Source organism: Schistocerca gregaria, chromosome 1 (assembly GCF_023897955.1).
Source record: "Schistocerca gregaria isolate iqSchGreg1 chromosome 1, iqSchGreg1.2, whole genome shotgun sequence".
Classification (NCBI taxonomy): Eukaryota; Metazoa; Arthropoda; class Insecta; order Orthoptera; family Acrididae; genus Schistocerca; species Schistocerca gregaria.
This window is the reverse complement of record NC_064920.1, coordinates 1,093,002,925-1,093,026,225: the sequence shown is the minus strand read 5'-3', so window position 1 is coordinate 1,093,026,225 and position 23,301 is coordinate 1,093,002,925. Positions and strand designations below refer to the sequence as shown.

At 44.7% G+C, this 23,301-nt stretch overlaps 1 protein-coding gene across 3 annotated transcripts in view; it reads right to left on the bottom strand.

The window, feature by feature from the left end:
- Nucleotides 1-23,301, bottom strand: part of LOC126282112 (atrophin-1-like) — an 829,584-nt gene that overhangs the window by 161,861 nt on the left and 644,422 nt on the right. For all 3 annotated transcript variants that reach the window (XM_049981594.1, XM_049981578.1, XM_049981586.1), the window contains exon 8: nt 22,224-22,377. In XM_049981594.1, the coding sequence (XP_049837551.1) occupies nt 22,224-22,377 (154 nt within the window). The remainder of the gene's footprint in view (nt 1-22,223; nt 22,378-23,301) is intronic.

Genomic DNA, 23,301 nt, shown 5'->3' with positions numbered 1-23,301 from the left:
GGCTGCGGTTACCCTTGATGCTGCATAACAGATAGATGCGCCTGCGATGGAGTACTCAATGACGAACCTGGGTGCACGAATGGCAAAACGTCATTTTTTTCGGATGAATCCAGGTTCTGTTTACAGCATCATAATGGTCGCATCCGTGTTTGGCGACATCGCGATGAACGCACATTGGAAGCGTGTATTCGTCATCGCCATACTGGCATGCCACTCGGCGTGATGGTATGGGGTGCCATTGGTTACACGTCTCGGTCACCTCTTGTTCGCATTGACGGCACTTTGAACAGTGGACATTACATTTCAGATGTGTTACGACCCGTGGCTCTACCCTTCATTCGATCCCTGCGAAACACTACATTTCAGGAGGATGAAGCACGGCGGCATGTTGCAGGTCCTGTACTGGCCATTCTGGATACAGAAAATGTTCGACTGCTGTACTGGCCAGCACGTTCTCCAGATCTCTCACCAATTGAAAACGTCTGGTCAATGGTAGCCGAGGAACTGGCTCGTCACAATACGCCAGTCACTACTCCTGATGAACTGTGGTATCGTTTTGACGCTGCATGGGCAGCTGTACCTGTACACGCCACCCAAGCTCAGTTAGACTCAGTACCCAGGCGTATCAAGGCCGTTATTACGGCCAGAGGTGGTTGTTCTGGGTACCAATTTCTCAGGATCTATGAACCCAAATTGCCTGAAAATGAAATCACATGTCATTTCTAGTATAATATATTTGTCCAATGAATACCCGTTTATCATCAGCACTTCTTTTTGGTGTAGCAATTTTAGTGGCCAGTTGTGTATAATTTGAAATCAGTACAAAATAAGATACTCTCCACCGAGGGCAGCCTCGACTGACTTAAGACATTCACAGTTACGACATATAGGAAGAGCGTTGACCTGTAACTACTGCGCAGTCACGAGACGTCACGCAGCCGCCACACGTTAAAACCCAGCCCATTGTGCGTGGTTGAGCAACTCGGTGGTATCTCTGCGCGGCGTGGCTACCGAAGCAGAACGTGGAGACAGCGGAATTGCCTGTGTGGGTTTGTTACGAGACAGGGCTTTCCTCTTGTGTTGAAAGTGTGCACATGTTATCAAATGATGTGCTCTGCTGTGTGTACTGAGTGAATTTACCCTGTTCAGCATGCATTATAAAAGCAGTATTTGCTTTCTACCTGTGCTTTGTGTCTGTCAATTCTCGATTCCCTAAGTATTTCAGATGTTTATTCTTTTGACCGCTGTACTTCATGTCATTTGATTTTTCGTTGTGTTCTATGCAATCAACCCAGTTACTTATTTAACTGTAACGTTGCAGGCGATGCTTATTTCAAATATACTTTATTATAAAAATTTTATTATAGATTTGAACTAAAATTTGCTCCTTGCGCAAAGTTTTTGTGTGTAACTTTTCAATATGTATGTATTTTTAAATTATTTTTTATTACGAAGCGTCACTGATATTTCATGTGTTTCTACTGTAGTGAAATGTCATACAGTTACATGAGCATTTTGGTGTTGCGTGAATTCTTCTTGTTGAGTAACTACAAAGCCGATTTGTTTGCACATATTGAAACAATTTTGGTCCGAAAAAAGTAATTTCTAAATTGTGTTATTTTTATGTGGAAATAAATATTCAGAACTTCTATAATTTTCATGTATAGGAAGTATACAACCAACAGTTTCAGAGAAACTGTCTGGTAGGTTGACCTAGGTTTCAACAACTCTAAGGGTGTCTTCGTCAGGATGAAATTTTGAGAAACTGTAAAATTACATTGCTAGAGAGCAATAATCAGAATAAAAACATGTGTTTTATTTTTTAACATGTGTTTTATTTTATTTTAGAATCGTCCAAATTCTGACCATTGCTTTCTCGCAATGTAACTTTAAGGTTTCTCAAAATTTCATTGTGATAAAGACACTCTTAGAGGTGTCGGAACGCAGCTCAATGTACCAAACAGTTATTTGCAACCGGTTGGCGGTATATTTCCTATGTTTGAATACTCAGGACTCGTTTAAACTAAATAAAAATTATTTTAGTAAGGAGCAAGAACCACTCACAGCACAACCCAGTTCTACCACTCCTTCTTACGGCATAATTACACTACTTCTACTGAAACACTTCGGAGAGAGAATACAGTACCGTGTGAAATAGTTTTAGGCAACAAAATTAGGAAGTGGTACACTTCGGTGAACCTTAACACGTGGCTGGCACTGCTGCTCACCCGTTGTATCGCGAGAGCGAACTCAAAACGAACGAAACGGCTATAAAATCCGAGAATCATTGCTAGACTGCGCACGAAGTAACGAACAGTAAAACTTCCCCGCAGCATGGTGGAGCGTGGCTACAGAGAAGACGCGGTCGAGGGCGAGATCGAAGGCGAGACTGTAGCTAGTGGTCCTTCAAAGAAGATGTTGCAGAAATGTTCCCTAGCGGCGATGTTCAGGGGTTTTGTTAGCTGAGTGGCACCTAATACTATTCTGCCAACAGGATGAAGAAATTGGCCAGGTGCGAGAAGGATTCGGGCGCTGTGTGTTCCGTACAAACTTAATTATGTACATAGACAATTCATCCACTTCGGGAACCAAACACTTCAACCACTTTTCCCTGTTATCGTCATTGATACTGGCAGTGTACCGGACCAAGAGGTTTGCAGATTTTCGAGAACGTTTAAATTTCAGTTATATAATGTGACAAAGTCTTGCAAGAGGCAGTCGACCATGACTATAATAATCAATAATTCTGCATTCAGACTGAGTGAGTCTCAATGGTAAAAGTAAAACCATCAGTCAAGGAAGAATGACTTTATTGCTCGTATGACGCGTTTTGGAATTTATCCACATCAGATATCCTGTAGCGATTACGCTCCTTGTTATCTGATGATGCATAAATTACCAAACGCGTCATATGAGCAATGAAGCAAATCCTTGCCTGATATTTGACTGTTACGATTGCAACCCATTCGGCCTGAACGCTGAACTACTCACTGTTTTAATTTTTAATTTGACGTCGTATAACAAATCAGAAAAGAAATATATTTTTAGTGGTTCAAATGGTTCTGAACACTATGCGACTTAACGTCTGTGGTCATCAGTCGCCTAGAACTTAAAAGTAATCAAACCTAACTAACCTAAGGACATCACACACGTCCATTCCCGAGGCAGGATTCGGACCTGCGACCGTAGCGGTCGCTCGGCTGCAGACTGAAGCGCCCAGAGCGGCACGGCAACTCCGGCCGCCTATTTTATAGTGTGATATAATAACAAATTACCTATTACAAGATCTTTTTTTCCTCTACGTGTACTGTGAAACATTGCAGCTTGCTAAATTTCATGGTTCTAAATCAGGTGGAAGTGCCCTACAGATTCTGATGAGTGAGTTTGCGAGTGTGGTAATATTGACGTAAATAGCAGTACATTCATTTACAAGCAAACGTTCATTATATGGCCAAGTGACCATAGACCTTAGAATGTGATTTAAATTTCAGCTTGATATGTCTATCCATTCAAGAGAAAAAGGAGTCTTAACAGAGGTATAGACAAACAGACAGTTCGATAGCAAATGATAAAGAATTTTTTTTCTTACATTATAAGTACAAATTTAGAAAAAAAATGGCTCTGAGCGCTATGGGACTTAACTTCTGAGGTCATCAGTCCCCTTAGAACTACTTAAACCTAACTAACCTAAGTACATCACACACACACATGGCCGAGGCAGGATTCGAACCTGTGAACCCAGCGGTCGCGCGGTTCCAGACTGTAACTCCTAGAACCGCTCGGCCACTCCGGCCGACCTACAAATTTACAGTTTTCGGATTTTCCCTTAGGTAATACCGTGAAAACTTCCTTTTTGTCAAATTCCATCATTGGCAGCGAACGGGAAGTAGAAGATTCAATGCCTTACCCTGCCAACGGGCCACAGACCACAGTAAGTGGCAAATTCCAACCTGATACGTTTACCCATTCCTCAGGGAAAGGGTTTTAAACTGTTGGACAGACCGACTGGACGACAACAGAGCATTCCTATAAGCGTTCCGTTTTTGCCGAATGAGCTGCGACGCCCTAATGAAGCAGCTCTGGAGCGAACTCGTTGGGTGGTCAAGCGACTATCTGTCGCCTGCTGGGTCACAGAACTGGCCACTTCCTTCTTGCCTCAGGATTTCCTAACTTGGCGCAGCTCCGGCCGTTAAAACGGCGGGCTCCTCTGTAATCGTGCACGCCTCAAGACCAAGAGGACGCTCCGTTTGAACTCGAGAATCTTTTTAACGGCCGCCGCCAACATGAACAATTCATTAATTCTTCTCCAAATGACGGCTGCCGAAAGGTGTTTACAGATTTCTGTTCCGTTCTATGCAGGGAATTATTATAATGTTTCTTTCCTTGCTGAAATTATGTAGATGATTTAATTTACTGTTGAATTTTTAGATACATCGTAGTAAAATTGGTAAACAAATAATCAATAGAGCAGTGGTTTGTTACTCATCAAAGGGTCCGGAATCTATCATTTGATTTCTTATTCAATAAATACTTCTCGAGTCATCCTTTATTAGCCGACGGCCTTGCACAGTGGTAACACCGGTTTCCGTCAGATCACCGATGTTAAGAGCTGTCGGCTTTGGCCAGCACTTGGATGGGTCACCGACCGGGTCTGCCGAGTGCTGTTACCAAGCGAGGTGCACCTAGCCCTTGTGAGGTGACGTGAGGAACTACTTGACCGAGAGGTAGCGACACCGGTTACGAAACCTGACTACTGTCGGGAGAGCGGTGTGCTGTCCACGTTCCCTTCCGTATCAGTATCCGGCGACGCCTAAGGGCCGAGGATGACACGGCGGCCGGTCGGAACCGTTGAGCCTTCGAGACCTATTCGGACGGTGTTCATTTCTATCCTTTGTTTCCGACCTTGCGCGACTGCCCACTCACTCGTAATGTCACGTGGCGTCCTTGGGAGGGTCTGTAACACGATGTGTCACGAGGGAGAAGATCACGCTGGGAACAGAAACGGAGTTTGATTTCTTCTCATTTTTACGACGTTTAATATTCAGAGCTCTATGTACCCCTAACGACCGGTCCTAAACATACACAAATGTCAACGTAAAAGTTTTCCGGGTTATAGTATAAAACTACTGCTGCTGGAGAAAAACCAACGTTTCGGCCACGGTTGCAGCGGCCTTCTTCTGGGTCTAATGGTGCGCTCTAGCTATGAAGTGTCCCATATATTTTGTTGTTACTGTTCATTGCGCAGGCCATTACGCATAACTTTAAAAAGACAGCTCGTTTCATTGATCACTTAAGGAAAAAAGAGAGAGAAATTTTATCATGCGCTTGGCGGTCACCGTCGAGTGAGAATTTGGCTGCTGTTTACCGAATGCTCGACGCCGGCAGCCTTGCGGCAGTTACACGCCGGTAGTGCTCGCCCTTCGTGTTTACAGTGCGGTCTGTTTGGCCCTAAGTGCCGGCAGCCAGGATGGGGCAAGCCTGGTACATCGTCCCTGTTCATGATATTAGGGTGTTCAAGTATTTAGATGGCCTCTCTGATTTTGTATTTCGTGATAACGGGCAGCTTGTCCAACACGCAGGTTGCGATGAATTTTGTTTATTCTCCACAGTCTTGCTGGTGTTCTACCACTGCGGATTTGTTCTGTTGCCCTAGACGAATATAGCTCTCGCGTTCCCGAATGAGCGTTGCTATTGGCCAGCCAGTCTCGCCGATGTATTCCTCTCCACATTCGCGTTCCACCTTGTATACACCTGCAGTGTGTAGTGCGTCCACCTTGTCCTCAGTGGAGCCTAGCACGTCCTGGATCCTGCGACCACTATAAAAGATAGGTCTACCCAACCCGCCGAATTGTTGTTTGCCTATTCGGTCAGTAACATTTTTCACATAAGGTAAGCGCACTGTTGGCTGCATTTTGTCTATTTCTTGCTTATCTTTCTTATTTGCGTTACTCGTCAAGGCTGTGTGGGTCGACTTATGGCTGTAGCCACTGGCTAGAACGTTGTGCGTAGACTAAAATTAAGTTCCCGCCCCTTCTTCATTAAGTGACCAATGAAACTGACTATCTTTTTAAAATTATGACGTAATGTCAAGCGCACTGAACGGTAACAACAATATATAACGGATACTGCATAGCTAGAACAAACCAGTAGACCCAGAAGAAGACGTCTGCTACCGTGGCCGAAACGTTGGTTTTTCTCCAGCAGCAGTAGTTTTATTCACTACTGGACATTAAAATTGCTACACCAAGAAGAAATGCAGATGATAAACGGGTATTCATTGGACAAATATATTATACTAGAACTGAAATGTGATTGCATTTTCAAGCAATTTGGATGCATAGATCCTGAGAAATCGGTACCCAGAACAACCACATCTGGCTGTAATAACGCAGAGGTATGGAGTTTGGACTTTAGACATAAGTTACCGAGGTGGGCACGAAACATGACCCAGCAGTATAGAGTTGCTGTTCTGTGTGACGTGCTGTCTTTGCTCGCGTTGTAGAAGGTGATTTTTTATGGAAGTGAATTCAGTTTTGAATTAGAATTATTTTTAACCATTAGCCTCTGTCGTTAGGGGCAGTGAGCGATTCTCAAGAGATACGCTACTGCCATTAAAATTCCTACACCACAAGGTGACGTGCTACAGACGCGAAATATAATCTACAGGAAGAAGATACTGTGGTATGCAAATGGTTAGCTTTTCAGAGCATTCACACAAAGCTGGCGCCGGTGACGACACCTACAACGTCCTGACATGAGGAAAGTTTCCAACCGATTTCTCATACACTAACAGCAGTTAACCGGCGTAGCATGGTAAAACGTTGTTGTGATGCCTCGTGTAAGGAGGAGAAATGCGTACCATCACGTTTCCGACTTTGATAAAGGTCGGAATGTAGCCTATCACGATTTCGGTCTATCGTATCGCGACATTGCTGCTCGCGTTGGTTGAGATCCAATGACTGTTAGCAAAATATAGAATCGGTGGGTTCAGGACGGTAATCCGGAACGCCGTGCTGCATCCCAACGGCCTCGTATCAATAGCAGTCGAGATGGCAGGCATCTTATCCGCATGGCTGTAACGGATCGTGCAGCCACGTCTCGATCCCTGAGTCAACAGATGGGGTCGTTTGCAAGACAACAACCATCTGCACGAACAATTCGACGACGTTTGCAGCAGCATGGACTATCAGCTCGGAGACAACGGCCGCAGTTACCCGTGACGCTGCATCACAGAGGGGAGCGCCTGCGATGGTGAACTGAACGACGAACCTGTGTGCACGGATAGCAAAACGTCATTTTGTCGGATAAATCCAGGTTCTGTTTACAGCATCATGATGGTCGCATCCGTGTTTGGCGACATCGCGGTGAACGCACATTGGAAGAGTGTATTCGTCATCGCCATACTGGCTTATCACCCGGCGTGATGGTATGGGGTGTCATTGATTACACGTCTCGGTCACCTCTTGTTCACTTTGCGGGCACTTTGAACAGTGGACGTTATATTACAGATATGCTACGACCTGTGGCTCTGCCCTTCATTCAATCCCTGCAAAAGCCTACATTTCAGCAGGATAATGCACGATCGCGTATTGCAGGTCCTGTACGGGCCTTTCTGGATACAAAAAATGTTCGACTGCTGCCCTGGCCAGGACATTCTCCAGATCTCTCACCAACTGAAAACGTCTGGTCAATGGTGGCCGAGCAACTGGCTCGTCACAATACACCAGTCACTACTCTTGATGAACTGTGGTATCGTGTTGAAGCTACATGTACAGCTGTACATGTACACGCTATCCAAGCTCTGTTTGACTCAATGCCCAGGCGTATCAAGGCCGTTATTACGGCGAGAGGTGGTTGTTCTGGGTACTGATTCATCAGGATCTATGCACCCAAATCGCCTGAAAATGTAATCACATATCAGTTCTAGTATAATATATTCGTCCAATGAATACCCGTTTATCATCTGCATTTCTTCTTGGTGTAGTAATTTTAATGGCCAGTAGTGTATTAACGCTAACGTTAGATACAGATGAAGTCGAATTATTTCTTGGCATCTTGTGCCAAGTGAAATTTTACGACCCGGGTTCTATTCCCGGCGGGGTCAGGGATTTTCTCTGCCTCGTGATGACTGGGTGTTGTGTGTTGTCCTTAGGTTAGTTAGGTTTAAGTAGTTCTAAGCTCTAGGGGACTGATGTTCATAGATGTTAAGTCCCATAGTGCTCAGAGCCAATTTTGTTAATTTTACGATTCTTTTCGATGTGGGTCACAAGTCAGCTTTGACGACTGATGCGTTACTGGAAAATGGTGAACTTTTTCCTTCGATTTCGCCGTGAGTATGAATATTTATGTTTGATCGTTTGTCTTTCATTTTGCGTCCTTTAATCAATCCAGTCACTGCGTAAATAATGATGACTGTTAAGTTGTTATAGGCTGCCTGTAAGGAACCACAGTGTTAGGCGTTTTATCTGTGTGCCATGTTAAATGCAGTTCAGGAGTCTGTTATGTCCTTGCGAACAAATGTTTCTCGTCACGTAGTTACTTGGTTCGTTAAACTTCGTCACAATGTACTTAGAAGCATGCCTTTCCCTCCTAACTGTGAATTTTTACCCTCATTTAACCTCTGACAGTAATAACGTGATGATATATATTTGTGTGGTGATTATAATTAAAATTTCAAAACGCTGTGGAAATAACACCACTGGCAAGAATGACGTCAAATTGCAACCAAATACACTCCTGGAAAATGGAAATAAGAACACCGTGAATTCATTGTCCCAGGAAGGGGAAACTTTATTGACACATTCCTGGGGTCAGATACATCACATGATCACACTGACAGAACCACAGGCACATAGACACAGGCAACAGAGCATGCACAACGTCGGCACTAGTACAGTGTATATCCACTTTTCGCAGCAATGCAGGCTGCTATTCTCCCATGGAGACGATCGTAGAGATGCTGGATGTAGTCCTATGGAACGGCTTGCCATGCAATTTCCACCCGGTGCCTCAGTTGGACCAGCGTTCGTGCTGGACGTGCAGACCGCGTGAGACGACGCTTCATCCAGTCCCAAACATGCTCAATGGCGGACAGATCCGGAGATCTTTGCTGGCCAGGGTAGTTGACTTACACCTTCTAGAGCACGTTGGATGGCACGGGATACATGCGGATGTGCATTGTCCTGTTGGAACAGCAAGTTCCCTTGCCGGTCTAGGAATGGTAGAACGATGGGTTCGATGACGGTTTGGATGTATCGTGCACTAATCAGTGTCCCCTCGACGATCACCAGAGGTGTACGGCCAGTGTAGGAGATCGCTCCCCACACCATGATGCCGGGTGTTGGCCCTGTGTGCCTCGGTCGTATGCAGTTCTGATTGTGGCGCTCACCTGCACGGCGCCAAACACGCATACGACCATCATTGGCACCAAGGCAGAAGCGACTCTCATCGCTGAAGACGACACGTCTCCATTTGTCCCTCCATTCACGCCTGTCGCGACACCACTGGAGGCGGGCTGCACGATGTTGGGGCGTGAGCGGAAGACGGCCTAACGGTGTGCGGGACCGTAGCCCAGCTTCATGGAGACGGTTGCGAATGGTCCTCGCCGATACCCCAGGAGCAACAGTGTCCCTAATTTGCTGGGAAGTGGCGGTGCGGTCCCCTAAGGCACTGCGTAGGATCCTACGGTCTTGGCGTGCATCCGTGCGTCGCTGCGGTCCGGTCCCAGGTCGACGGGCACGTGCACCTTCCGCCGACCACTGGCGACAACATCGATGTACTGTGGAGACCTCACGCCCCACGTGTTGAGCAATTCGGCGGTACGTCCACCCGGCCTCCCGCATGCTCACTATACGCCCTCGCTCAAAGTCCGTCAACTGCACATACGGTTCACGTCCACGCTTTCGCGGCATGCTACCAGTGTTATAGACTGCGATGGAGCTCCGTATGCCACGGAAAACTGGCTGACACTGACGGCGGCGGTGCACAAATGCTGCGCAGCTAGCGCCATTCGACGGCCAACACCGCGGTTCCTGATGTGTCCGCTGTGCCGTGCGTGTGATCATTGCTTGTACAGCCCTCTCGCAGTGTCCGGAGCAAGTATGGTGGGTCTGACACACCGGTGTCAATGTGTTCTTTTTTTCCATTTCCAGGAGTGTAGTATGGGGGAAGGGGGAAAACGTATGGCAGAAGAAAACAATTAGTGTGAAAATTGATCAATAGATGGCGCTGTATGAGTCAGAATACGTAAATGAAAACACCTGTAATGCGCACGACCCACTGAAGTTGGAATAAACACGCTTGTTACACGGATTTTCCTCCCTTCGCATCTACGACATTCGCCACGACTTTTTGAATGCAGGATCGCGCTCTGCTTGTAAAGCTGTGTTACAAGAATGTTAACTGAGCACATGCACTCTGCAGAAGTCCCGGACATAAAAGGAGTTGGACCGACTGGGTCTGCAGAAAATGATTCGGTAATTCGAAAAGACGGTTTCTTTCGTTGTGCGACCTGGTAGATAGAGGAAACGAATTGATTCGACGTCAGTGGAAGCAGTGGCCAAAGCAGTGAAGGAGGAGACGAGTGATGGTGTACAAACGCGTAGTTTACGGCGAATTGCCCGAACATTGGACATACCCGTGAGCAAGATGCGTAAAATCCTACAAAACATCCTTCTTTGCTATCAATTGAAAATTTCCCATGTGTACGTGTTGCTTCCTGATGACCTGCCAGCAAGAGTGACCTTTGCTTTAGAGTTTCTTGCTCGCATTAGAGTGGACAATGACTGACCGTGGAAGATTTTGTGGACAGACGAAGCCCACTTCCATCTGACACGATATGTCAATACACAGAATGTCGAATATGGGCAACGGAAAATCGACATGCGTATCAACCAGTACCGCTTCATCCTGAAAAGGGCACTGTGTGGTGAGGGTTTACGGCACAATTTATCATAGGGCCACATTTTTTCGAAGACGTAAATGCTTCTGGTGCTGTCACCTGTACTGTCACAGGTATGCGCCATGAGTGTCTTTTGCGCATCCACATCATTGCAGCTCTCCAACAGCGTGGATGTGTGGATGGGATTATTTTTATGTAAGATGGTGCACATTACAAATCCAGTTTAGCAGCTGCTGAAGCACCATTTAAGAAATGCTAGAACTATCAGCCGCCATTTCCCTTCAGCCTGGCCGTCCCGATCACCTGATCTTCATCCGTTTGACTTCTGGCTGTGGGGCTATCTGGAAGATGTTGTGTGCATTGCCACGACTGCTAACATAGCTGCATTGAAGGTATGCATTGCACAACACATTCTGAAGGTGACTCCGGAAAAACTTCGATCAGTTGTGGAACACGCTGTTTCTTGATTTCAACTTGTTGCAGAAAACGGTGGCTAGCATAACGAACATGTTTTGCGCCAGTAAGACGGAAATTAGTAATCCAGTTAGATTTTGATTAATGCTTTTTATGCGGTTTTGATCTCAGGGCAATTTAAAACCGATTTTTCCCATCCGATGTGATATGACATTGCCTTGGTGGATGGGCTTACCTAACTAACAGTATCATATCTGTACACCCATGCACTCTGAGTAGTACAGTTTGTTTAACGTCAAACGTACACCTTAGGCATTGTTGTATGACTCATTTGTCATTTGTAATCGACCACTATTAAATTATGATGCTTGTAGCCTCACCTATTGCTACATTTTGTAACTATTTTTTTCTTGGCTCATTCGTCTTCCCCTTTCTCTGATAATATTCTGTTGCAATTTGACGTCATTCTGACCAGTGATGTTATTTCTACAGCGGTTTGAAAATTTAAATTTAATCTGTCTCTGTCTCGAGAGAGAGAGAGAGAGAGAGAGAGAGAGAGACGCACCCACTGCGAATCAGAAATGAATCATCCGAAAGATATCGAAATCGGTAGATTTTATGTATATGTGCAGGCAAATATTTGGTTGAAATTTTAGAAAAATTGGATAATTTGCTCAACAGAAATAGCTTCATAAAATGAGAAAGTTAATAAAGCGTTTGCCCTTCTCTTACTCTTAAGCAAGCAGTTTTTCAGCTTCACATTGATTGACAGTACTATTGGATATCCTCCTGTGGGATATAGTGACACTTCCAGTCCATTGGAGCTTGAGATCGTCAAAATCCCGAGCTGGTTGGAGGGCCCTCCCCATAATTTTCAAGTGAGGAGAGTCAGATGACTTTGCCACAATGCTCAAGGGAGGGAAGGTCAGACGACCTTGGCAGCCAAGGTAGGATTTGGTAAGAATGAAAACAAGCAGTATCAGCGCTCGCCGTGTCCTTTTTTGTGGAAATGTAAGGCCACGAAGGCAACGAAACGTCGTCGACGTACCTCTGTCCTGCAAGGGTCCCGCGGATGACAACAATAGGTGTCGTGTTATGGAAAGAAAAGGCACCCAAGAACATCACTCCTGGTTTTCAGGCCGTACGGCGGCCGGACGTCAGGTTGGTATCCCACTGATGTCTGGGGGGTCTCCAGGGACGTCTTCGCTGGTCATTGCGGCTCAGTTTGAAGCGTGACTGATCATTGAGACTCCAGTCGGAATGTGCCCGACACAAATTTAAACGGCTTGTTGGTGTACAGTGGCCAATAGCAATCGGCGCGGGAGGCGCCGTGAAATCAGTCCCCTTTCTGTGAGTCGCCTATTAATGGTCCTTGTGTTCTCGGAGGCACCAGTTGCACGCCGGATCGTTGATCAATTCAGAGCTCTAAATACCTCTCTGATGATTGCTGGACCCTCACGTTCCGTCGTCTCTCTAGGTCGAACGCTTCCTTCTTGACACTGTGTTCCGCCACGGTTCAGCCATTCCTGCTAACATTGTCGAATAGTGGTATGGCTCCTATTCAGATGTCGAGTGATTCGCCGATTACTCCAACCGGCTTCGTTGAGCCCAACTATAGGTCTTCATTCAAATGCTGTCTGGAAGCTATAGTTACTGTCCAACTGAGTGTACGGAATGAAATTAGCAAAGACTTAAGGCAATGGTATCTCCTGTTTGCCAGGTGTGCTGTGAAACTGCACATCTGCCTCAAATATTCATCCATTAGCCCCTCGCCAAGGTTACAGTTTTGTACGTCAATTTGTGACCAATTTTCATAACTGCTTCGTGGTGTATCATTTTCTTCCTAAAAAGAATGCTTTTAGTAAACATGCCTAATGGTCGATCTAAAGTTAAATTTCTGTTTTTCGTCTTTCCTTTGTGGTAGAATTACGCTCTAAATTCACTTAACATTTATGGAACTTCAAACGATTTGGCATTCAGGGGCAGGCACTATAGAAAGCTCCTATTACAGGGCCAAATTTGACCCACTATAAAATTATAAATAGTTGGAGCGTCTTTCAATTAACCTGCGTGTAACTTAGGATCAACACTGATCTGTGCAGAGAACCCTGCTGCCAATTGTAGGATGGCCTCCGCTTTCCTATCGCCTCAGAAAGGATTCGAACATATTTCTACTGTACTTGAGAGGTCGTCTTATACAATCACTAATTTTACGGAAGGTCCACTACTGTGATGTATGAAAGTGCGCGAACCATAAGAAGAGTACAGTTATGTGTGAAGAAACAATTAATATACAACCGAATAACTATACATAATTGCCATTGCCACTGATACACCAGTTTGCCACGTAAGAAGGGAATGAGTGGCTTCATTGTAGCAACTCGTGGGTTGCTGACGAATACAGTTTTCCACGGTGTCTTGCACTTCTTTCTCACAGGTGAACTTCTGACCTTCCAGATATTGTTTAAAGGGACGACGATATGCCAGCCACATGGGGCGATATCGGGGCTTCGAGGAGGATATTCCAGGATCTTCCATCGAAATACTGGAAGCAGCTCGACAGTCTTCTAAACCACACATCCCGGCTTACAAGGTGACACCAACGCAAATCTACATCTACATTTATACTCCGCAAGCCACCCAACGGTGTGTGGCGGAGGGCACTTTGCGTGCCACTGTCATTACCTCCCTTTTTTGTTCCAGTCGCGTACGGTTCGCGGGAAGAACGACTGTCTGAAAGCCTCCGTGCGCCCTCGAATCTCTCTAATTTTAAATTCGCGATCTCCTCGGGAGGTATAAGTAGGGGGAAGCAATATATTCGATACCTCATCCAGAAACGCACCCTCTCGAAACCTGGACAGCAAGCTACACCGCGATGCAGAGCGCCTCTCTTGCAGAGTCTGTCACCCAAGTTTGCTAAACATCTCCGTAACGCTATCACGGTTACCAAATAAGCCTGTGACGAAATGCGCCGCTCTTCTTTGGATCTTCTCTATCTCCTCTATCAACCCGATCTGGTCAGGATCCCACACTGACGAGTAATACTCAAGTATAGGTCGAACGAGTGTTTTGTAAGCCACCTCCTTTCTTGACGGACTACATTTTCTAAGAACTCCCCCAATGAATCTCAACCTGGTACCCGCATTACCAACAATTAATTTTATATGATCATTCCACTTCAAATCGTTGCGCACGCATACTCCCAGACATTTTACAGAAGTAACTGCTACCGGTGTTTGTTCTGCTATCATATAATCATACAATAAAGGATCCTTCTTTCTATGTATTCGCAATACATTACATTTGTCTGTGTTAAGGGCGAGTTGCCACTCCCTGCACCAAGTGCCTATCCGCTGACGATCTTCCTGCATTTCGTTACAATTTTCTAATGCTGCAACTTCTCTGTATACTACAGCATCATCCGCAAAAAGCCGCACGGAACTTCCTACACTATCTACTAGGTCATTTACATATATTGTGAAAAGCAATGGCCCCATAACACCCCCCTGTGGCACGCCAGAGGTTACTTTAACGTCTGTAGACGTCTCTCCATTGATAACAACATGCTGTGTTCTGTTTGGTAAAAACTCTTCAATCCAGCCACGCAGCTGGTCTGATATTCCGTAGGCTCTTACTTTGTTTACTGTGTGCAACTGTATATACTGTGTTTTGTCAAAGTTTAATGAGAGCCCATTTGCAGAGAACCGCTTAATGATTTTCTGAAAAATATTGTTTACAATTTCACCAGTTAGTTCTTGTCTTTCACTGCTCTTTGTACACCTCTTTCATCCTACGATAAATTTGCGAAGCACGTTCCCATTCCGCGCGACGGAATTGGATAAACACTCTTTGCGGTGATCGGAAGGAATCCATCATGCAACGAACTGAGTAAACGACTCTCCAGAAATTAGAAAGCTGCCGCGAAGCGTTAAGCTCGCTGGTGCCCCTGGCAATAGTACCATGCCATCCCTCTGCAAACACATTCACCCACTAGGATTACATGCAACGTCGTTACAGTGGGAATCTCGTTTTCAGTGGGGCATACGTTATAGTGCAACACGGTACGAGTAGCAAGAATACTGGATTGATAGAGCTCACCACTAATCTTTCTGTGCGTCACATTTGCAACATCTGTCTGTATGACCAGGTCAGTGCTTCATAAGACTGACGTTCCATAAGTAATGCACACTTTTTTCTAAGAAGGTACATAGATTTGTTTTATTCAGGATTCCACTAAACCATATTATTCCTCACTCTTTTGGCTACAAAACCCTATTTTTCAACATTATCTGCACTCAATGCGATGGCCTTACGCCACCTTACTGGGAGGGCTTGTATCCCCTCATACTACCACTCTACTGGTCTACGTCGAAACCCACGTCTTGATGCATCAATAACTTCCCAATCGTCTACGTACTGCTTCCCTTGCAGTGCTCCCTTCATTGGGTCAAACTTATGGAAGTCGGAAAGTGCGAGGTCCATTTTGTACGGTGGCTGATAAAAAGCAGTCCAGTGAGATTTTCTGTGCTCCACTCGGGTGTCAGCACTACCAACAGAGAGGTCCAATTGGGCAGCGAGGTAAGTGATTGTGATCCATCGATCACCTGGAATGAGAGTGTCCGCACGTTCCAAGAATGCTGAGTCACAGCTCACTCATTAAAACATGTAGGGTATGTACCGTTTACCTAGAATCATGAAATTTACATTAAGCGAAAAGTTTCATAGTGCAAGTAAAGGAAAAAATTCCAAAAATTGTTGACTTGTTATTATATGACATGATTTTTTTTCCGAACTTTGTCCGACTTTAATTCTGTCCGTCTGCTAAAACCCCTTTTTCTGAGGAATGCCTGGACGTATCAAGTTGAAATTCATATCACATACGAAGGTCTATGGTCCCTTGGCAGTGTGAAAATGTAGGATTCTAAGTCAGTTCAGTTAAAAGATACGCCCAGTTATGTTGCTTATTTTGATATTCGCAAACTAACTCATCAAAACTTGTAGCGTATCTCCCGTTGATCTAAACTGACGAAATTTGACAAGAAGGAAGTTCTCATAGTAGTCATAATCCGTCAAAAGCACAATAGTAAAATATTATTCCATAAAAAAATAAAATGTGAGTTGCAATCATGCTTCAGTAAGTTACTAAAAGTATTTTATTAAATGTTCTCTGTCTACATATATAAACTGGAGTCCCCTGCTGGGTTTTGTACGCCCACTCTAGTCTCAGGAACTACTGTAGAGATTCGGATGCGATCTTGAAATTCCCGGGACCAACATTTTGCCAGTATCGATATCGATAAAGGGCAAAGGTTCTCTATGCCTGGGATGGATGAACTGTTTATATACGGCATTAAGTTCGTACAGAGCCATTAGCGCCCGAGTCCTACTCACACTTGGCCAACTTCGGTGTATAAATGACGGAGGTATTCAAACAGAACCAAAGATAAGAGAGAAATATTACAGAAACGAGACACGATCCAACGATTACCAGTCTCGTGCGCTTTCTGTAATTTACGCTTCACATAAATGTTTCATAGAACATGAAATTTTGTTTAAAAATTTGGCTCAACCGTGATTCTAACAAAGCCGGCAAGTACTCGATGTCGGCAGACAGCTACGAATGTAAACTTCGATGCTGCATTTACACACCCCAAATCAGCGCTGGCCACGGCATGGAAAACTTGACACGGGCAGATTGTGCGGGTGGCGTGCGTGCCACAACTCGGCCAGCCTCGGTTGCGCTCGGTCATTTCCGGAAGTACTCGGTACAGCGCGACATTTCATTCAGTGTTGCGGTGTGGCACTTTTCTGTCGGACCAACTCTCTGCTGTTCGGCAGAATCGTGTTGTCAGCGCTGTTTACCCTTCACTATCTGTTCATGGTACGAGGGACATTCACAGGTCCAGTGGATGTTTGTGCAAAACGAGACAGTCTATCGATCTATCGCCATAAGACTTTTAAAATAAATGGGAGTGACAGAAGACAGGAGTGAGAAATCACAATATTTACTATGCAGTCACATAAGCGACTGGTAATGGAAATTCATTACGAACGACATTACAATACTATGCACAAAATATATAAAGATTTAGTTGACAATCAAAGAGCAACAAATTTCAACGATCGACACTTTGCTAAATTTTCACTGTTCTAAATTTTCAGGCCGGGGAATGAGAAGAAATCAGTGATACTGACAGTAAAACTTCTGAAGTCGCATCCATTATTCGATAGGCAGCTGCAACAGTGGTCGATAGAACTGAAGGAACAGTATCGAGATTATATACCGGTTGTCTCTCCTATGGGTTGTCGGCAATTTTAAGTGCCCATTCGATTGAGATCTACTAGAATACATAGTAGGATACTTGTTTCGCCGATGTGAATTAAGAGGACAGTAGAAAACCAAGAATAACGAGTACTGCAGCAGCGACTGAGCAGCGCTGCTGTATAGCGGTAGCAGTGAGCGTGGGCCAGGCGGTTGTGTCACTGCTGCAGTACTCGTTATTCCTCGTGTTTTACTGTCCATGTTAACAGATACCAGTAAAACGAATAGCCCATTACACTAATTTGGGACCTCTTTCACGAACGGGCACCTAAAATTCCAATTTACAAATCATTTTGTTTGAATCGGGAAACAAACTGACGCTTTACATCGATGGAAGTCGCATAAAGACGTGACCACTAGTATTTATTTGTGCTGACTCCAGCTAAACGTTGCGTAAACAGGATTGCAAATACCTACCGAAACACCAGAGAAGATGCGTCCGACTACTCTTAGGAGAGACATTGTGTGTTACTGCAAAATACATTAGCTATGTGAAAAGCGAATGGCTGGAACAATTTCTTGCTTTATAACTCACTATCTTTGAATTTATGAAGGGAAAAGGAGCGCAGTATCTAAAGTTAGAATATGTGGAATGGATTTCAGAACTCGCATTTTAGGTGGACTTCACTGCACGTTGCCCACAGCGCACAGGTGAGACAAGACTTCTTTAGGATTTAGTTGGGATACATTTACAAAGAACATGCGTTATGGAAGGAATGCATTCTGACAAACACCCTAAGCTCACCGCCGTTAGTAAAAAAACGAGGTCTGAAGAATTCATGGAGCGCTTTAAAGAGTTACAAGATAAGTTTCCTAAACTATTAAGCTTATCCATTACAGATATTTTAGAACTCGTGACAATTGGTTGAATGTAAATACATACAAAGATATGGCACAGACCAACATTGCTCAGAGATGCAAACAAAAACCAAATACATCTCTGAGAAATATCTTTACGTCAAGACCTTATGTAACCAGCAACAGTTATATAACACATGCTGCATGGTGGCAAAGTTCCGCTATAACAGTGTAAATGAACACATATTGTGTGAAAGTGCATGAAGTGATGAACGAACTGGCCGTCACAATGGCAGCAGACAGACGGACACTAACAGAGAAATTCGCTCACACTGTCGCCGTAAGTACAAAATTAAAATTTTGCATTAATATCGACAGATGAATAATACACATGGCGATACATTACAGCATTTTCCATTTTCTCGTCACGCAGCATTATCTTAGAAATAGATGTATAACTTAAGGAAATCAATCAGAAGATCTGATATTCGATTCCCGGCGTGGTCAGGGTTTTTCTCTGCCTCGTGATGACTAGCTGTTGTGTGCTGTCCTTAGGTTAGTTAGGTTTAAGTAGTTCTAAGTTCTAGGGGACTGATCATAATAGATGTTAAGTCCCATAGTGCTCAGAGCCATTTGAACCATTTTTTTTTTGAAGATCTGACAAGGTTCTAAAACCGATCATTGTAATAATAAACAACTTCATTAAAGTGATTGGTTGCATCATTGTATTTAGAGACAGTTTCGTAAACGTTTTAGGATACTGTCAGTCTTACGTCTGTTTTCGAGCTCTTTTCCAGGCCGTTTGCTGTTTCAGTTAAAAGCGCCTCTACGCAGGTGCAGATGTAACTGACTGACCAGCAAAGTAATTCCCATTTTGACGACGAATACTTTTGCATTAAAACTATCCAGGACATCTGCACTGCTTCCCTTAGGTATAGTTTCCACATCTCCATAGTGAGGTGCCACAATATTATGTTAACACATGTGTCTGTTAAAGACTATTTTTCGATTATGAAACTTAGTAAGCTACTATTATGTGTCAACATGAGTGTAAAAATCATTGAAACTCTCTACTTTTTTTCTGTATGACAACCGTCTGTATCAGATAAAAACCTTATTATGTCTTTAGCAGGCCAATAGTAATTAAATAACGCTCAAAATTTGTTTTGGTACTGATCTGTGTCGTTAAAAAAATTGAAATATAGAACCAAGTCGCTTGGTGTGGACTGCACTGCGATTTAAATGCGGCGCGTTCGCAGTTTCCCCCGCTCACCTCTACAAGGTCCGTCTCGATAGCTGAATTGTCAGCGTGACGGACTGCCGTTCTAAGGGGCCCGAGTTCGATTCCCGGCCGGGTTAGAGATTTTCTCAACTCGTGGACTGGTTGTTGTGTTGTCCTCATCATCATTTCATGCTCACCACAGACGCGCAAGTCGCCCGATGTGGCGTCGAATGAAATTAAATTTGCACTTGGCGGCCGAACCTGCCCTCATGGGGCCTCCCGGCGAACGATGCCATACGCTTATTTCCATTTACGTAGACATTTCTGCACCAACAAACACAAAACGGAAATCTCTATTTTTACGATCATTTTCTGACACCTCTGGCGTACAGAAAAAATGTTTTCAACACAGTTTTTCCCAGCAGTAAAGCGCAACTGTTCCTGACATATGGCACTTCTCGTACTGTGTTACTGTACTATATTTTTAAAATGATGTTACTTGTAGAGCTAAATATTATTTGTTTTCACGTATTTTCAGGTGCAAGGAAGTTCTGCACAGCATTTCACCACTGCATTATGGAAACCATAAATGAAAATACATGGTCTAGTCACATTAACGTGACCAACAACTATGTTCGACCTCATCGTGCAATAACCACACATAGAAGGAAGATGACAGCACTGTCTTTGCCGGGTGTATTAAGCATGTCTGTGGAACATAGAAAACAGTGCAGTCGACTTATCTGACGTGCAAGAGGGCATCATCACTGGACTCTGGGCGGAGGATGGATGCATTTCCGAATCGGCAAAGTTTGTAAATAATTGGCAACGAATGCTGTACAATCGCAATAAATTCATGAGATGTTCAATTGACTCTTTTGTTAGTACACGTCTCGCGTTTCGGGATTACACCCATCTTCAGACATTACAAACCTTAACTCCTTCCTATCCAACCAGACGTACAGCCATGACAACCCAAAGAAAGTGTCCAATAACAAATGACTATAACTGCAACACAAGCAGTCTTGAAGCAAAGCGTATACTGTTTGTAAACCGTCCGCGTGCCGCCACGTTTAGAGTACAGTGCCTAGCAAAATTGAGCTATCCAAAACAGGCGCCGAGGAGACTATGTTACACCTCCTCACTCACCGTTCAGCGAACGTTGCTGCATATGGGCCTCTGCAACAGGTGCCTGGTTCATGGACCCACGCTGGCTGCCGTTCATGGGCGACAAAGGCTGGAATTTTCACAACAGTACCGCAGCTTAACATCACCAGAGTGGCGACAGGTGGATAGATGGCTGTTTGCGTGTACAGAGTGAAACGTATGAAAGCGAACGATGTGCATCACTTATGGTTTTTGGGATGTTCCTGTATCATTGACTGTGTGATCTAGTCATTCTGGGAGGCGGAATGGATCAACATAACTATGCATCTGTCATTCAGGACCATTTATACCATCACACTCACTCACTCACTCACTCACTCACTCACTCACTCATTGGTCATACCATCTGTCCAGTCTTGGGCTATTTCCTTCCATTCACCTTCAATACCTAGGCGCCTCAAATCAGCCTTCGCAGTGTCCTTTCATCTACGCCTCGGTCTCCCCACATGACGTTTTCCTCCTAGGTGGCCTACCAGTACTCTACCCGCTGCCCTGCCCTCATCCATTCCAGCTACGTGACCCGCCTATCGCAGCCTACTTCAATTAATAACACTGATTATTTCAGGGTTGAATATAGTAGGTGAACCTCTTCGTTGTGCAGTTTTCGCCACGCTCCACTAATGTCATCCTTTTTTTCTCCGAAAATTTTCCTCAAAATTTTGTTTTCAAATACTCGAAAGGGCTTTTCATTTTGCACAGTGAGAGAGCAAGTCTCACACCCATACAGTATAATAGTTTTGTGTATTCTAATCCTTAAATTCCTAGACAATATCCGTGATGAAAGTGATCTATTCAGTGAGAAGTAGCACGCATTTCCTGCCCGTAATCTCCTCTTCAGTTCGGATTCAATCTCATTTCTCGATGTGATGTCCACGCCTAGATACTTAAATGTGTTCACTTTACGGTACAGAGACATTTATATCCCCTCATCTTTTTCCCTGAGCAAGATTGCATACATCAGCAGGACAGTGCAATGTAACACACAGCTCGCAGTGTACATACGTGGTTCGGAGAACAGTAGGATGAATGTACTGTACCTCCTATTCACCAAACTCCTTGAATTTAAACCCGATCGAGAATCTGTGGAACCAAGCCAATGGGGCGCCTCAACGGAATAACCGGCGCAGCACTGGTGTCGGCATGGCTTCACATCCGTGCTGGCAACTCCCAGAATCTCATTGACTCTCTTCTTCCACGTTCGAGCTACAAAAGGTGATTACTGAGGCTTTTGACCGGTGGTCACATTAACGATACTGTACAGTGTACTACAGCTAAGACAAACACAACTGTACTGCAGAAGTCACCAGTAAATAGACGGCATGGGTGACAGATGTGTATGTTTTCAGCGTGATGCCGTGATGCGCGACCTTCAGCACGAGGCAGGAGCGCGCGGTACCTACCGTATGGACAGAGGCACTGGAAGCTGTTGCCGCCCTGGCCCTGCGACAGGTCGACGCAGATGCCGTTGTTGCGGCACGGGCTGGGGTAGCAGGCGTCGCGTTCCTCGCAGTGTGGGCCCACGAAACCGGGGCAACACTGGCACTCGTAGCCCTCCTGCGGGCACAAGGAAGTACACACACCGTAAGGCACGAGCAAGGAGTCCAACTTGTAATACGAAGAGACCGATTCCAAATCCAAATTTAACATTCTAATACACTTGAGGATTTGTAGTCAGCAATATGTGCTTACAGCTGAGTTACATGATACATTTAGGCTAATAAACAACAAAATCTACATCTACATACATATTCCGCAATCCACCATGCGGTGCATGCCGGAAGGTACCTCGTACCAAAACTAGCATCTTCTCTCCCTGTTCCACTCTCAAACAGAACCAGGGAAAAGTTGCTGCCTATATGCCTCTGTACGAGCTCTAATCTCTCTTATCTTATCTCTGTGGTATTTCCGCGTAATGTAAGTTGGCGGCAGTAAAATTGTACTGCAGTCAGCCTTAAATTCTGGTTCTCTAAATTTCCTCAATAGCGTTTCACGAAACGAACGCCTCCTTTCCTCTAGAGACACCCACCCGAGTTCCTGAAGCATTTCCGTAACACTCGCGTGATGATCAAACCTACCAGTAACAAACCTAGCACCCCGACTCTGAATAGCTTCTATGTACTCCCTCAATCCGACCTGATAGGGATCCCAAACGCTAGAGCAGTACCCAAGAATAGGTCGTAAAAGTGTTTTATAAGCGGTCTTCTTTACAGATGAACCACATCTTCCCAAAATTCTACCAATGTACCGAAGACGACTATCCGCCTTCCCCACAACTGCCATTAAATGCATGTCCCACTTCATATCGCTCCCCAATGTTACGCCCAAATATTTAATCGACGTGACTGTGTCAAGCGCTCCACTACTAATGGAGTATTCAAACATTACAGGATTCTTTTTCCTATTCATCTGCATTAATTTACATTTATCTATATTTAGAGTTAGCTGCCATACTTTACACCAATCACAAATCCTATCCAA